Here is a 15,205-nt window from a genome sequence, read left to right as displayed (position 1 = left end):
TATCCCGTAGCTATCCCATAGTTCCCACATTCTCCCCCGCCCATTGAAATTCTAGGTTGAGATTCTAATGCATGATGGGGCAAAATCAGTGTCGCGGGTGATTCTGGGTAAATGTTGTCACTCATTCCTTCCTCCGTGAAAGCAACGGCAGACAGACAGTCATTTTGCGCCCTTTTTCCCTGGATTGCCCTGGCAGACGCCATAGCATGGCAACCATGGAGCCTGTTTTGCCTTTTGTCACTGTCACCGTATGTGTACTGGATGCCGCTGACAGAGGCCGTACTGCAGTGCTACACAGCAGCATTCATTTGCCTTTGCAAGGTAGCAGAGATGGTTACCATCCCTATTGCACCATCTGCCATTGTAAATTGGCGATGAGATGACAGTTATCAATCATTTTGTACCGTCTGCTACTGTCATGGGTGCTCCTGGCTGGCCTCGCTGAGGTCGGCCGGGGGCGCATGGACAAAAATGGGAATGACTCCCCGGGTCATTCCCTTCTTTATGTTTTGTCTAAAAATAGAGTCAGTCCTGCCTAGAATATGGAGCAAGTCTACTAGAGAGCCAGAGAGCACAGCCGCTCTGGGTCAGAGCCCCAGAGATCCTGCAGAAATGATGAGCTGCATGCCATTCTAGGGGGTGCCCCTGCAACAACCCCACCCGTTGCTTCCCTGCTCCCCCAACCCTCCTAGGCTACTGTGGCAGTGTCCCCTCATTTGTGTGATGAAGTAATAAAGAACGCAGGAATAAGAAACACTGACTTTTTAGTGAGATAAAGTGAGGGGGAGGCAGCCTCCAGCTGCTATGATAGTCCAGGCAGGACATTAAAAGGGGGAGGGGGGAGGAGTGCAGCCTCTCACTGCTATGATAGTCCAGGGAGTACAGAAACTTTTCTTTAGACACGAAAGGAGGGTGGGGCTGATGGAGCTCAGGTTCCAGCTGCTATGAGGAGGACGGTTATTAAGCATTTTGTACCATCTGCCAGGAATGACGGAGTCATTCCCATTTTTACCCAGGCACCCCCTGCCTACCTCACCGAGGCCAGCCAGGAGCACTCACGGGATGATGGCGGTTTTCCACCATTTTGTATCGTCTGCCATCAGGAAAGGAAGGGGAGGGGATGCTGTTGTTCAGCGCCGCAGCACCACATCTACCAGCAGCATGCAGTAGACATACGGTGATATTGAAAAATGGCAAGAAATGATTTTTTTCCCTTTTCTTTGAGGGGGGTAAATTGACGAGATATACCCTGAACCACCCCGGACAATGTTTTTGACCCTACAGACATTGGGAGCTCAGCCAAGAATGCAAATGCTTTTCGGAGACTGCGGGGATTGTGGGATAGCTGGAGTCCTCAGTACCCTCTTCCTCCCTTCATGAGCGTCCATTTGATTCTTTTGCTTTCCGTTACGCTTGTCATGCAGCACTGTGCTGTGGACTCTGGATCATAGCCTGGAGATTTTTTCAAATGCTTTGTCATTTTGTCTTCTGGGACAGAGCTCTGATAGAACAGATCTGTCTCCCCATACAGCGATCAGATCCAGTATCTCCCGTACGGTCCATGCTGGAGCTCTTTTTGGATTTGGGACTGCATTGCATGGCCACCTGTGCTGATCAGAGCTCCAAGCTGGGCAAACAGGAAATGAAATTCAAAAGTTTGCGGGGCTTTTCCTGTCTACCTGGCCAGTGCATCCAAGTTCAGATTGCTTTCCAGAGTGGTCACAGTGGTTCATGTGGGATACCGCCCGGAGGCCAATACCGTCGATTTGCGGCCACGCTAACCCTAAGCCAACATGGTAATACCAATTTCAGCGCGACTCCTCTCACCGGGGAGGAGTACAGAAATTGGTTTAAAAGAGCCCTTTATATCGATATAAAGGGCCTCACTGTGTGGACGGGTGCAGGGTTAAATCGGTTTAACGCTGCTGAAGTTGATTTAAATGCGTAGTGTAGACCAGGCCTTGGTCAGTCTCCTGGTATCGGATTCATCTTGTTTCATGTTATAAAAGCCAGGAATCAGTTCCTGAAATTCTCAAGTAAGCAACACATTGCACAGCTGAGAAGTGCTCTTTTGGGAGAGTGCTGCCTATATACACGCTATCAACTGCTATGCCTTTACTAGCTCTTAAAAGCAGAAAAGTGTTTTCTGACTGGACAAAGAAAAGATAAGAGATAGGCTATAAAAAGGTATGGGAAATAAATGCACAGTCAATGCAATCTTGCAGCTCTATTGCATGATCCCAGTAACACAATGGGAAGTTGCCAACTGGCAGATAAATTAACCTGTGTGCTCATGAAAATGAGGTACTGATACCACCAGCTGGAACTTGCATTAAAACAAGCTTCCCACACATCTGTGCCAATTCAGGCTCAATCCTGTCCTGCAACAACTCAGCTATTCCAGTCCTGGGCCTGTTTAGAGCAAAGGCTGCCAGTCAGTGTGAATGAACTGTGCCTCGAAATTGTGTGATGGTTTTGTGATTAAGCGTTTTTAAACAGTAAACAGTGATGATTGTTATGTGAAAGCATCAGCTGGCAGCAAAATTACCTATCTGCAAGTTACTGCCTATCCACTATGATCGGATCATAGCACTTAACAATATGTAATCCTAGTGAGCACCACTGTATTTATACAGCACCATAAATGTACCCAGCATTTTATAACACACAAAATAGAGACACTATCTCTCTGCAAGTTAGAAGAGTTCATGCTAGTTCAGGACAACAGCTCAGGAATGAGAGAACGCGGATACAACAATGATGAGGAAAACAGTGCAGGTTGATTAGAACTGAAGAAAAAGAGCACATAGTGACTAAGAAGTGGGAGGCTGGTCCAAGCATAGGCAGAAGCATAACAGAAGGCATGAAGCTTCTTCTGTGGCATCACTGACACTAGACAAGCATACTAACCATATCCTCCAGCATTCCTGTAAAAAACACTTCCTGAAGTATCCCACAAGGCCTTCCAAAATTTTCCAGAATCTACTGCTTCTAGGGGCTGTGCCAGGATCAATGGGATAAGTATCCAGTTGACATTGCACTAGTGGTGTAGTGCAGAGCTAGTGTGATGAGAGACAAAACAGCAGCAGGCTCTTTTAGTTAACTACAATCTAGCATGGACACACCACACCATGGGCACACAGTGGTGCAATCTTTCCCATTCAATTGTCCAACACAGACAAGCTGTGTATGTCCTCAGAGGTTAACATCTTAACAATAAATTTGCTTTTTGTAACACATTTCATTCAAAGGTCTCAGGAACACTTTATAAATATTACTTAAGACAACACCCTGGCAGAAAATAGAATGTACAGGAATCACTTCGCCCACCACTGAAATACGCCCACCTCTGCTCTGTAACACAGCAGCTGTTGAACAGTGAGCAGCAACACTGCACAGCTATTTAGAGCAGGGAGATGTGTTAACCATAAATCAGTTTGTGCTAGTTTCAGGCTGCACTCAGGAGTTAATATTGTGTGTTATGAAAGCTATTTCTGAAAATATTTGTGATATTAAATAGCATTCATTGTAAGTCAGACCTCTGCAGTTCTTGTTTATCTTCACAGAAATGCTCAGAGTCATTGGGAGCAGCTGTCCTGAAGGAAGGAGAGCCTCAGAGTTTTCGGAAGAAAAAGCTGGTATGTTAAAACAGAAAAAAATTACATAAGTAATGTATAATATGTCATTGCAGCCCTTTATGCCACGCATAGGACTCACATTTTTAAAAAGATTTTAGTTACATTGCAAAGAATATCTTCTAGATTTTTTAACTTCTCAGTAACAAAATTGGGAACAGAATCCAGCAAAGGAGACAAAGTTTAAAAAAAAATTTAAAAATAGCTAAACTAGGTATTTACAGTGCACATTTAAAAACTAATTGTAAAAGATGGCCTTGGGACAGTTTTATTGGTTAAAATCTAAAACCAGAAATACTAATTTTAAAAATCACCTCTAAATTTTATGATCCACAGACATTCAGTCAGATGCTTAGCTAGGATGAACCAGTGCATCTCCATTGACTTTAACAGAACTACAACATCTTACACTAGCTCAGGATTTGGATCACAACCTGCCCTTTAGTCACAAAACTGTCACCCTTCATTTCCTTTGCTTTTTTTAAAATACAGTTCAAAATGCCCAGAAACTAAGCATTTTGTTTGACCCAAAACAAAGTTTTTCAGTGTACAATCAGTGCTTTGCATCTGGTATCATAATTTTTAAGACCAACAGGGACCACTAGATTATCTAGTCCAAGCACCTGATCAGTATTCCTGTTTTACAGGTGGGGAAACAGAGTCACAGTGAGGCAAGTCTGATCTCTCAAGTCCTTGCACCACTTCAGAATCCCAGTCCAGTCCTGTTTGTGGGATGTTTTGGCTGAAGTGATCAGTGTTTACATTTAAATTGATTAATAAATAGGTTACAAAATTAACACACCATTGAAAGGAATGGGGCAGTTTACAAGTTTTTGTTTCAGGCTGTCTGCCCGATTAACAGAGACATCACTGCATCTTGTTACACTTTACGCCTGGTTCACATTGCTAAGATTTTCTTCACAACCGCAAAGTCTAGAAACATTATTTTTAAATCATTACATCTGATTCTGGAGCATAATTCTGTGGTAAAGGGGTAAATTCTGCAGCCTGGTGGCTGAAGGGGCCCTGTAAATAAGTTATTGTACTCTTCTACAAGATGTTACACCTGCTGTCCTTTGAGTTGGAACATAATAAATAATGTTTCCTTTTCATTGTTTATTAAGCATCGACAACATGCACTGGACCCATTTTCCTGACCTGGTCCATCATGGCTCTGCTCTTTCCTCCTATAAAACCCTCTTCCGTGAACAGTACAAACCATGCCCTTTCCTGAAATATGCAGTACTGCACAGCCACACAGATTAAAGAGAGCTCTCAGAACCTCCATGACACACACACATTACCCCCAAAACAACCCAATGATTTTATTGCTGTTTCCCTCAGCCTCTTTTCCTCACAATCCCTTAGCAGCAAAGAATCCTGTGGCACCTTATAGACTAACAGACTTTTTGGAGCATGAGTTTTTGTGGGTGAATACATGCAGATCTGACGAAATGGGTATTCACTCACGAAAGCTCATGCTCCAAAACGTCTGTTAGTCTATAAGGTGCCACAGGATTGTTTGCTGCTTTTACAGATCCAGACTAACACGGCTACCCCTCTGATACTTAAATCCCTTAGCATTTATAATAGCTGCTTGCCATGAAACTTTGGCTGCAGTCCTTCACTTGGGGCTCTACATAGTGCAGAAACCTGCTCATGCTGATCCGATTTCACCATTGTGGCCTTTGCCTATAACTTCTTTGTGGCAGAATTTACCTGTCTGTAAGACACAATGCATATTTATGATACTGTGTAAGCAAACAACAGACAGCCCTAATCTCATATACTATATGAGAGCTTTTCCTTTCTTTAGTGTTTGTTCTTATTTCAGCGGTTGATATCATGAGGCATGAAATCAATAGATATGTGAGTTGTTTAAGTAGTACTAACTATAACTGTCATGCCTTTGATGGGATTTATCTTCACAGGAAGTCACCCTGCCCTTGGAAGCAGGTGCCCTGAAGAAAGGAGATTCTGGGGCTTATACAGCTAAAGGGCTGGTATGTTCAAAATAGAAATTCACCAAATGTATTTAAATGGATGGAAGGAAACCCTTGGACAGAACACACAACCCAAGTGAATGGGTTGTTACACTGTACATTCAGGAAAATGCACGTAGAGCTGAGGAATGTGGTCCTCAGCCTAAAGAAGCTCACAAGTGGCCTCATAGCCTGAACTACCAGCTGTGGAGAGGAACAGTGATGTAGCCTGCTGTGCCCTGGTGGGATAATCACCCTGTGGATTTTAGCTGTGTATGAACTCCCTGGCTAAACTGCCAGTCACCAAACCTTCACCCTCCTCAGCTGCAGAACAATTCAACTCCCTATCATGGAAAGGAAGAAGCAGGGTTGCAGAACCTTCCTGCACAGAAACCTACTTTGTGCCCCTTACCTGAACATAGTCCAAATGCTGCATTTAAGCCTTGGAGCATCCATAATTGGGGCCAAAAGACTTGGCCCACTATGCATAAGGTTTGAAATTTGCCATGAAAATGAAACATTTAGATACTGGAGGAAGCCTTTACCATCAAACTGTTGTTCAGTAGCCTGTGTCAAGTTAGATTGGTTTTCTTAGACTCTCTCTCTAGAGTTTTTAAACTGTGATTTGAAAGCAGTTAGCAGCATGACCACTTAAAGCAGTTACAAGTAATATGGTTCAGTTTGTGTCCATCCCGCACAGAAGCTCTTCCACCATCCCGGCCATATTTGTATCAGTATTCTGGGCAGCAGGGGACAGAGTGTCTAAAGCACATGGCATTAGCATGGCATAGGTAGCACATGAGGCAATGCACTCTGGGAGGCCCTATTTCTCATAGAGCTGGGAGAAAGGAGGATTGGCCAAACCAATTAGACAAACATGGTTTGCATGTCTCGTACACTGTGGAGACAGTGTGCTGAACTGGTCACAGGCAGACACCAGGTTATAAGCTTAGGCCACTGCTATTCAGTGCTTTTATGTCTGCATCAACAGAAACACAAAGTTCCCTACACATACAAAATCCAGTCCCCCACAAGCATACGCAATAGTCAGATTATCATCGGTTCCACAGAATCTTTGCCTGTAGGGCTCCAATAAACTATATCTCAAGCTCTCGGAGCAACTCCTTCTCTAGTACTGCTTCTTCAGCGCTGACCGAGAGGTCAAGTGCCTGCGCTGGGGTAGCAACACAGATTCCTCTCCTTCCCAGTATGCCCTGGTAAAAGGATATTCGCAGACAGGCCTCCTGTCCCCCTACTCTTTCATGGACCAAGGCTGCTCTACAGCATGCCTTGAGTCTACTTCTGAGGTAGGGACAAACTTCCCAGGCCCTACTTTCCCTCCCTCCCCATGACAAAAATCCAGGTAACAGTGGGGAAAATGGGAGCCCCAACAATCAGGGAGATTTATCCCAGCTTCTTAAATAGCATCGACTATCTCCCCACTGAGGCACCTTCCTTTTCTCCATGACTGCTTGCTCTGTCACATCACTGTTTAAATGTGCTTAAAGTTAATGGGTATAAAACCCCAAAAGATAAAGAATTCTACTGGCAATTTAGGATGAAGAAGGCATGTGTGTGAATTCATAAGCAAATCAGAGGGGAGGTGAAAAGAGGTGACCGCTTCTTCCCCCCTAAAGAAGTTTAAAAATAATTAAACCAGATAAAACTAAGCAAAGCTGACAGGAGGCATGTGGTACCACCCACATTTCTCTTTTCTGCAATGTACATTACACACATTTTAAAAAGCACTTGGGTGTGACTTGTTACTAGCTTTAACCAAAACCCATGAATTTAGCCATGACAAATCTCTGATTTTCTCTCAAATTTACCATAGCAAGACTACCTTGCACACTAGTGACAACAGTGGCATGAGTACTCAGAAATTCTGCCTGAGGCTAGATCTGTTCAATGACTAGTGATGCGGAAGAAGGAAGCAAGCTAATTAACCCTATGTACCAATCAGCCGCTGTCAATTGCCTGTGCCAGATAGAACATGGTGTTAGTTACGGACACCAACTAACCTCACAATTGAAGAAGAGCAACTGAGATAAGAGGAACTAACGGAGACAGCATCTGAAGAAAAACAGATGAGACGATTAATGGGGCCACTGAAATCAGTGGAGTTTACTCCAGATTTGCTTGGGTGTAAAGAACAGCAGATTTTGAGTTAAATTAGAAGCCAAGGGCCTGACTCTGCTGTCCTGTCACAGGCAAACCTATTGAAATTGATGGGAGTTTTGCCTGTCTATGGTCTGGAAAATCACGCTCGTTGGAATTTGTTAAGCTTTCTTTTCCCAGCTACCCTGGATATGAAGGTTTCAGAGCAGGCTCAAACCTGCAAGGTGGGATTTGAGGGCACTCTGCTTCTCACTGGACTGCACTTCGTAGCATTGAGCCTCACTTGTCACAGACAACAATACATCTCATGCTGTTATTCAGTTTATACTTTCCAGCACTCTCTGTTTTTGTCGTCTACAACCATCTTCACTATGTGCAGCTCCAGCAGTCAGATGGGGATCTGCTCTTGAATAAGTAACTTATTAATCATCATTAATATGGGAGTGGTGCTACTGTTGCTCCCAGACATTTCTGTCTTCACTTTCCAATGTCTCTCACTGCCTTGTCTGTCACTACCTTGTTTGTTCTTTTCATAGCCGTTATTACTTGAGGGAGGACACGTGATGCAATATGAAAATTAATTCAACTTCAGTGGAGAGACCTGGTTTAGTGACAGAATTGGGAGCCAGGAGCTCCTGGCACTCAGTCTGACAGACTCCCTCCATGATTTTCTGAAAGCAAAATCTTCCTCCCTCCTGCACTAATCCCAAGTAGCCAGGTTCAGCACAGGGAAGGTTCCAGGGGATAGAAGGAATCCTCCTCCCAGACTGCTCTCTGAATACTACTGCAGCCACTTATTCTGCAGCTGTGACGGGAGCAATGGGGCTGCTCTTCACTAGACAGTGAGTTAGAACATGACCCGAAGCCGTAGTTAACCAATAGATTGCAAAGTTCTGGTCAGTCACCAGAGACAAGGACAAGTCAAGTTCCTTGAGTCAGATGGTCTTGCATAAACCTTATTGGGGCCAGGATTTTTATGACCAGCTGCCACAATGTTGCATTTTACTTGGCCCCATCTACGCTGACTGTTCGTATTAAAAAGGTGCTTCTCTTTTTTTTAAAACAGGAAATTAGAACACAACAAGGATATAGACACTGCATAGAAAATGAACATAAAGGTAAAATTAGTTGGTGCTTATTCATTCTTTTTAATTTTTACTGCATCATTTGATCTATGAGCAAACACTATTGCTAATTTTTCCTCCATTTTGCCAGTAGGAAATGGAGGCTCTGTTTCTGAATTCAAAGTGGAGAGCCAACATGGCCAAGACAGTCTCTCTGGATACCTCAGGTTGACACAGGATCAGCACACTAAGTTGTGCTCTGACTCACCGATGCATTCCAATGGTGTAACACAGACACCTGGCGCAAAGCAGCACGAGGACAGTAACTTTGTGAAAGGTGAGAAATCCATGATCATCTTTTTCATAGAAGGCTGGTACCTGTTTACAGCAATGTAAGAGAAGGATTTTTCTATCGTTTGAAAATGCATTGGATTGGAAACCAATAATTTCGGTGATGTGATTGTTTGAGAATCATTGCTGGGCTATTTTCTTCCTAGGTAATAGTCCATATTCAATGCTTCTCCAATATTCAGGTCTCTGGGAAAAACACAAAGTTTGCATGACAGGAACTCTTGAAAATTTTACACAAAATTCCTAAGTCCCATTGGACTCCCAATGAGATTTAGGATCCTAAGTGCCATAGGGACTTTTGAAAATGGGATATAGAAGCTTTTGAAAATTTTACTCCTCTGTATTTTTTTTCCCCCAATTTAACATACGTGGGAACTTCATCTTTTTAGCCAACAGTGAGTTGGTACCTTATTAACCAGCAACCATCCTTTAGACTAATAGGCATCTGGGAGTCTTCAGGTTTGGGTGCACAATAAATAAGAATTATATATTTGCTTCTTATTGCTCTAGAATCAAGGCCTAATGTTCCAACTCTGCCCTTATTCAGATGACACTCCCAGCACAATTTCCCTTACATATACAAATTTTCCATGTTAGGAGATGGGGATTCTGACTCAAGCTAGTCTTGAATTTCATTTCAGAGGGGGGATTGTGTAGACATTTACTTTGGTTTCAATCTGGATGGTTTACACCACTTGGCCCAAAGGCATTTCCAAGGTATAATAGCAGAATTTGGCCCCTTCCATTCCAGGTTCAAACAAGCCAAAAACTTAAAGCAAAATACACTCAAAACAGAGGCACTACCATATGTGAATCTGAGCCAACTTAAAACAGAGCCAAGGTCCAACTCAGAAGTTTGGGAGTCTTGATGATCCTTTCAGTAAAATTTACCAAGTTTTGAATTCCAAAAGAAATGCCAGAACAAGGGAGTTGTATATGGTTCTGGGATTTCACTGCAATCATTTCACACAGCTCTAATCCCAAAGTTACTCTTGAACCCAGATCTCATGTATGAGAGCCATGGGGTCAGTTCATCCCTGGTGCGACTCCATTGAACTCAGTGAAGTTACCCTTGGATTAAACTTAAACCATTGTGTTAAAAGCAGAGGACCTGATTTTGCAACTCTTATTATACTGAGCAGCATTTACGTGAATAGCGCCACTGCTACTACTTGGTGCAATTCAGCATAAAGGTTGCAGAATTGAGCCCCAAGCTAACAAAGTGGACTTTGATGTCATTTGGCAATTGGTTTTATATGCCAGAAGTTGTTCAGATTCTGACTCAAAAGAAGGCATTTTCCCCTTGACTAGTTTGTAGCCTGCACATGAAAGAAAATCGTTTGGTTCACATTGCTTTGTTTAACTTCCAGTATAGTTTTATTTTATTTTTCAAAATCACAGGTCAGTCAATGACAAAGATGTTTTTCTTCCAGATAGTTCACTCACTTCTGGGGGCATTCGTGGAGAGTTTGACAGCTTTATCTTCTTTCTGAGTTACTTACACCTATGACTTCATTCTTTGAAACTGATTTGGGGTTTGGCCTGACATGAAGTGTAGATGTCAATGATTGGGGCTAAAAATGTCACCTGCATTTGTTTATCTTGTAATGGCCAATTTAATCATGCATAACTTCTTGTTAAGGCGTGTAGGTGAGGTGGAAATGCTGACCAGAGTTTCAGGAAATTCTTTCCTTGCTGCTAACAGACCATTTAATACCTGATAGACAATATGAAGTGTTCTCCCTAAGGGCTTAGAATATTTGGGGGGTTCTTTTTATAGAGCAGGAGGTCATTAATGAGCAAGTGATAGAAATGTGGAAATAGCCTGACAGGTCCTGTTGAGTCAGTGAGAAACTGTCACACTGTTCCTGTGCTTTTTTCTTCTCGAGCCTAGTAACACTCATGTATGTCTGAAGAGACTGACGTTACAGGTCTATTTTAATACTTGAATCATTTCCCTGGTTCTTAGATCTTGGATCATAAAGGAGTGTAGTTTATCCTCTTTACATATGACCCTTTCAAAACATTACCTTCTAATTCTCTCTCATCTTTTCCCCCTAGATTCCTTGAATTTCATAGGCCCAGCTCAAAAATTCAGACCTGGAGTAGGTAGGCACAGCTTCCCTTTAGTCACTGGATTACCACACACTTACACCAGGTCTGATTTTGGTTCCAGACTCCATTTACTATCTCAGGTTTTTATAGACAAGCCAGAGAAAGCTGCCACATTCTCCTCATTTCTGCACTGTTGTGGACTGGATTGAAAAGACAAACCATAGGCAGGAGCCTAGCAAAATTCCTAGAAAGATTTTTTGGTGTTACACAGAAAATAATTCCCATTTACTTTAAGGGGAGCTACTTAACTAAAGGCGGGTCTACACTTAAAATAGAGCAGCAGTGCAGCTCCAGGCCCTAGCACTCCAGACTGAGACTCCAGGCCCTAGCACTCTTGCTTCACACCGTGAGCTCTGTCCAATGGGTCCAACGGAGATACACACCTGATCCAAGACACTCTCCCACTGACATAGCTTCTGCCTCTTGTAGAGGTGGAGTAATTATGCCAACGGGAGAGCTCTCTGCCATCGGCATAGAGCATCTTCACCAGACCTGCTGTGGCTGCGCTGATGTAGTGCTTCTAGTGTAGACTAGCCATTAGGCTAACAGAGAGAAATAAAGGTGAAGACATAGTCCAGTCTGGCCAAGCCAACTCTCCACACCCTGCCAAGCTGCCAATGAATCCACTTTTGGCCATCTCCTGTTGTCTCTTTTTCAGTCCAAGGTGAGAGCTGCTGAGTCCCTCCAAAGGCCAACTCTTATCCCAGTATCTTGACACTTCATCTTCCACTGCCTTGCTGTAGAGGCATACTGAGCTCCCACGCTCCCTCTACTGGAGTTTCCCATTGTTAGGTGTTCATTGTTCAGTCCTTGGAGTTCCCATTCTCTTTTCTGGGCCCTCCATTGATATGGTCAATTTCAGCCAATCCTTTAATAACCTGACCCATTCATTCACCCCAGGCAGTTACGACACAATGCCTCATAACTCTTGCTCTGCCCCAAGAGTGGATTTAACCCTTTTTCACCCTCTGGGTAGCAATTCAGAGTACAGAGGAAAACTGAGGAATGCACTGGCATCATAAAAATATTACAGAAAATTCCCACTTCATCACAGACAGCTTTATGTCGCCATTTCATCCAACACAGAGGGTGCTTCAAGGGTCTGTGTCTGGTAGAGATCAGGTCTGGCATGGGGACAAGTTTGTGAAAGCTCAGTCTAGATAAGAATGAGGTGATGATGGTTGGCTGGAGAAAGCAATTGGAGAATGTGGCAAACGTTATATGGGCAAATCTGATTAGAGCTGTGCTTCTACTAGTTGTCCAAGTTCACTATGGGGGGTGGCTAGGTTGCCAGCTGCTTTTAGATGAGCATATAGCAAAAGTGAACTGAAATCTGGAAAATTCCTTCCTCATCACCCTTTCAGTGTCTCCCAGTCATGAAAACCTAGGAACTGTCAGGCACCATTATTTTTCTCTGGAACAGATCCAGGATTGTAGTATGGAACCTATCACTAGGCACAGAGTAGAGGCATTACAGATATGCCCTGCTGGGAGGCACTTATGACTTGTCATTTGTTCACAGTTCATCAGTGGGAAGTGTGGCAAGGAAATCTGGGCCTGATTTTTCACTGGCCACCAGCTTGTGGAGCCCTTTAATCATGTGCAAAGGGAATGTAAAGAGCTACCCTTCTGATGAGGGAGTGCTTTACACACACTTGGAACAGGTTTCAATGACTACACCAGCCGGTAGAAACTCAGGGCAGGGAGAAAAAGATATCAGGGGCTTAGCAGGTTAATGATAATCGGGCGGAAGATTAATAACTTGAATCAGTCTCATTCACTTAAAAGTGCCAGATGGCTCCGCCTGGGTTACAAGGGAGTGAGAGGCCACAAAGAGCAGGCCCACAAATACAAGGGCCAGCCGCAATCAGGATGCAGAGTCCAAGGACGGCATTAGACTGGGGTCACTGGTGACTGTAGCCCCCCGAAAAGTGGTAGGATGTAACCAGAGCCATGACCCTATTTCTCCTTTGCATTGTCAAGCAGAGCTAAGCTGGTACAGTGGACAGCACTAAAGGTATGTCCACACTGCAATTAAACACCTGTGGCTGGACCAGGTCAGCAGACTCAGGCTCGCTGGGCTTAGACTGCGGGGTTGTAAAATTGCTGTGTAGATATTCAGGCTTGAGCCTGAGCTCTGAGACTCCACAAGGGTCTCAAATGTCTACATAGTAATTTTTAGCCCTGCAGCCTCACTCTGCAAGCCTGAGTCAGATGACCCAGGCCAGCCACAACCATGCTGGGGGTCTTTTATTCCAGTGTAGACATACCTATAGTGCCACTGTAACACTTCAGTAGAGCACCTGCTTTCCCTGAGCTGTTGGAGGAATTTTGACAGTCAGACAAATTTCTTCCAGTGACCTGCATTGTGGTATGATGATTCTTTCTCAGCCCCTATAATGGGGCTAATAGCTAAAACCATGAGCTGGCCCCAAATAACTTAAGTCAAATTTTCATACCTGAAAGCCTCAAATAGGCTCAAATCAATATTTAGGCACAGAAGTGTCCTGCTTTTCACAGGTGCTCAGCAGCTGCAGCTCCCATTGACTGTGGGCACCCATGTTGGAAAGTTACAGGACATAATCTCGTACTTAGTATGTCACATTGCAAGCAAAGACATTGGGAAGCTCCATTCACTGTTCCATTCCTTCAGGCCCTAAGCCAGAAAAGGCTAGGAGTGCTACAAAAGGTAGCGAATTCAGCACCTGGAGGGAACGGATGCTTGATGTGTTACTTTATAGCAATTCCTCCAACCTACTAGTATCCTGTGGGTGTCCTGCCCAGTCCTTCAAAGCCAGAAAGATAGTGACTGCAATATAGGGTCTGAAGTCTGAGTGAAATAAAGCAGAGGGAAATGGAGGAGATCCTTAGACTCCATCAGGGATCAGGAATACTCTTGGGGGAAAAGTGAACAGGTTTAGGAGGAGGAGAAGTGAATTGACATTGATCTTCTTTCCTGTATTTTACAGATCCAGGACTTCCATACAGATATCAGACTATAACCACTACAACTGAGTAATCTCACTTCTCTCCTGCTGTCTATAACATTAAAGAAAACAGGGCAGTGCATAAGCAGGGGAGTTTCATTCTCTTATCTGTGATTCTCCAGCATTTGTTAGCTAAACATCTTAACTCCCCCAAATATCCATTACTCACACCAGGGAAGTTCTTAAAGCACACCTTTTCACACAGCACGAGTTTTATCTCTTAGTTGATTTCTCCTTCTGAACTCCACACACATGGAATTTCTTGTTAGTAAGCCCAAAACGGCTATACAATCCCACTTCTGAAGACTCCCTCTAGAGCTGTATCCAAAGAACTCATTTTTTAAGGTTAGTTTCTTTTCTCTTCCAGACAACAAGCCACCAAAAATCCCTAGATCTTTCACTGCCTAGTGGTGCTTCCTGCAGCGCGGATGCAAAGACAAGAAGCTGAATTTGCTGGAGGTTTTAAATCTAAAATCAATATGATCATACAGGAGGGTCTAAGTGAAATCATTTTCAAAGGCCACTGAGAGGGGAGGGGAAAAGGGGAGATGATGTGTCTCTCTCTCAGGTCTGAGGTACTGTAGTATGTCACAAGCTTCCTGTAATTAAATTAAGCTGTGTCACTGTTTTTTTTCCCCCAAATATCCTTATATTTTTGCCTGGTCCATTGTGACCCATTGTCTTACCTTGAGGGAAGTTCCCTTCATAATACCATTGGCACTGGTCCACCATTGTTAGCCACAGCAAAAGCACTAGTGTAGACTGGCTGTCAAGTTTTTACCAGAATGTTCTAAGCCACTGATTCTCAGGGAGCCACAAGCAGGTTTTAGGGGGTCCGCCAAGGACTGAGCTTCAGCCTGGGGTGGCAGGGCTAGAGCTCAGTCTTCACCCCAGGCAGTGGGGTGGGGGAAGGGAGTGTCACCTTCACCCTCTGACTTACCTCATTTGGCTAC

General features: G+C 43.8%; 1 protein-coding gene across 1 annotated transcript in view; it reads left to right on the top strand.

Moving 5' to 3' along the window:
- The window catches only part of KIAA2012 (KIAA2012 ortholog), an 88,255-nt gene that overhangs the window by 47,207 nt on the left and 25,843 nt on the right, over window positions 1-15,205 (top strand). Inside the window, exons 13-16 of the mRNA XM_050969560.1 lie at window positions 3,567-3,638; window positions 5,567-5,638; window positions 8,802-8,853; window positions 8,951-9,136. Of these exons, the coding sequence (XP_050825517.1) occupies window positions 3,567-3,638; window positions 5,567-5,638; window positions 8,802-8,853; window positions 8,951-9,136 (382 nt within the window). The remainder of the gene's footprint in view (window positions 1-3,566; window positions 3,639-5,566; window positions 5,639-8,801; window positions 8,854-8,950; window positions 9,137-15,205) is intronic.

Source organism: Gopherus flavomarginatus, chromosome 10, assembly GCF_025201925.1.
Source record: "Gopherus flavomarginatus isolate rGopFla2 chromosome 10, rGopFla2.mat.asm, whole genome shotgun sequence".
Taxonomy (NCBI): Eukaryota; Metazoa; Chordata; order Testudines; family Testudinidae; genus Gopherus; species Gopherus flavomarginatus.
This window is presented reverse-complemented; position numbering and strand designations above follow the sequence as displayed.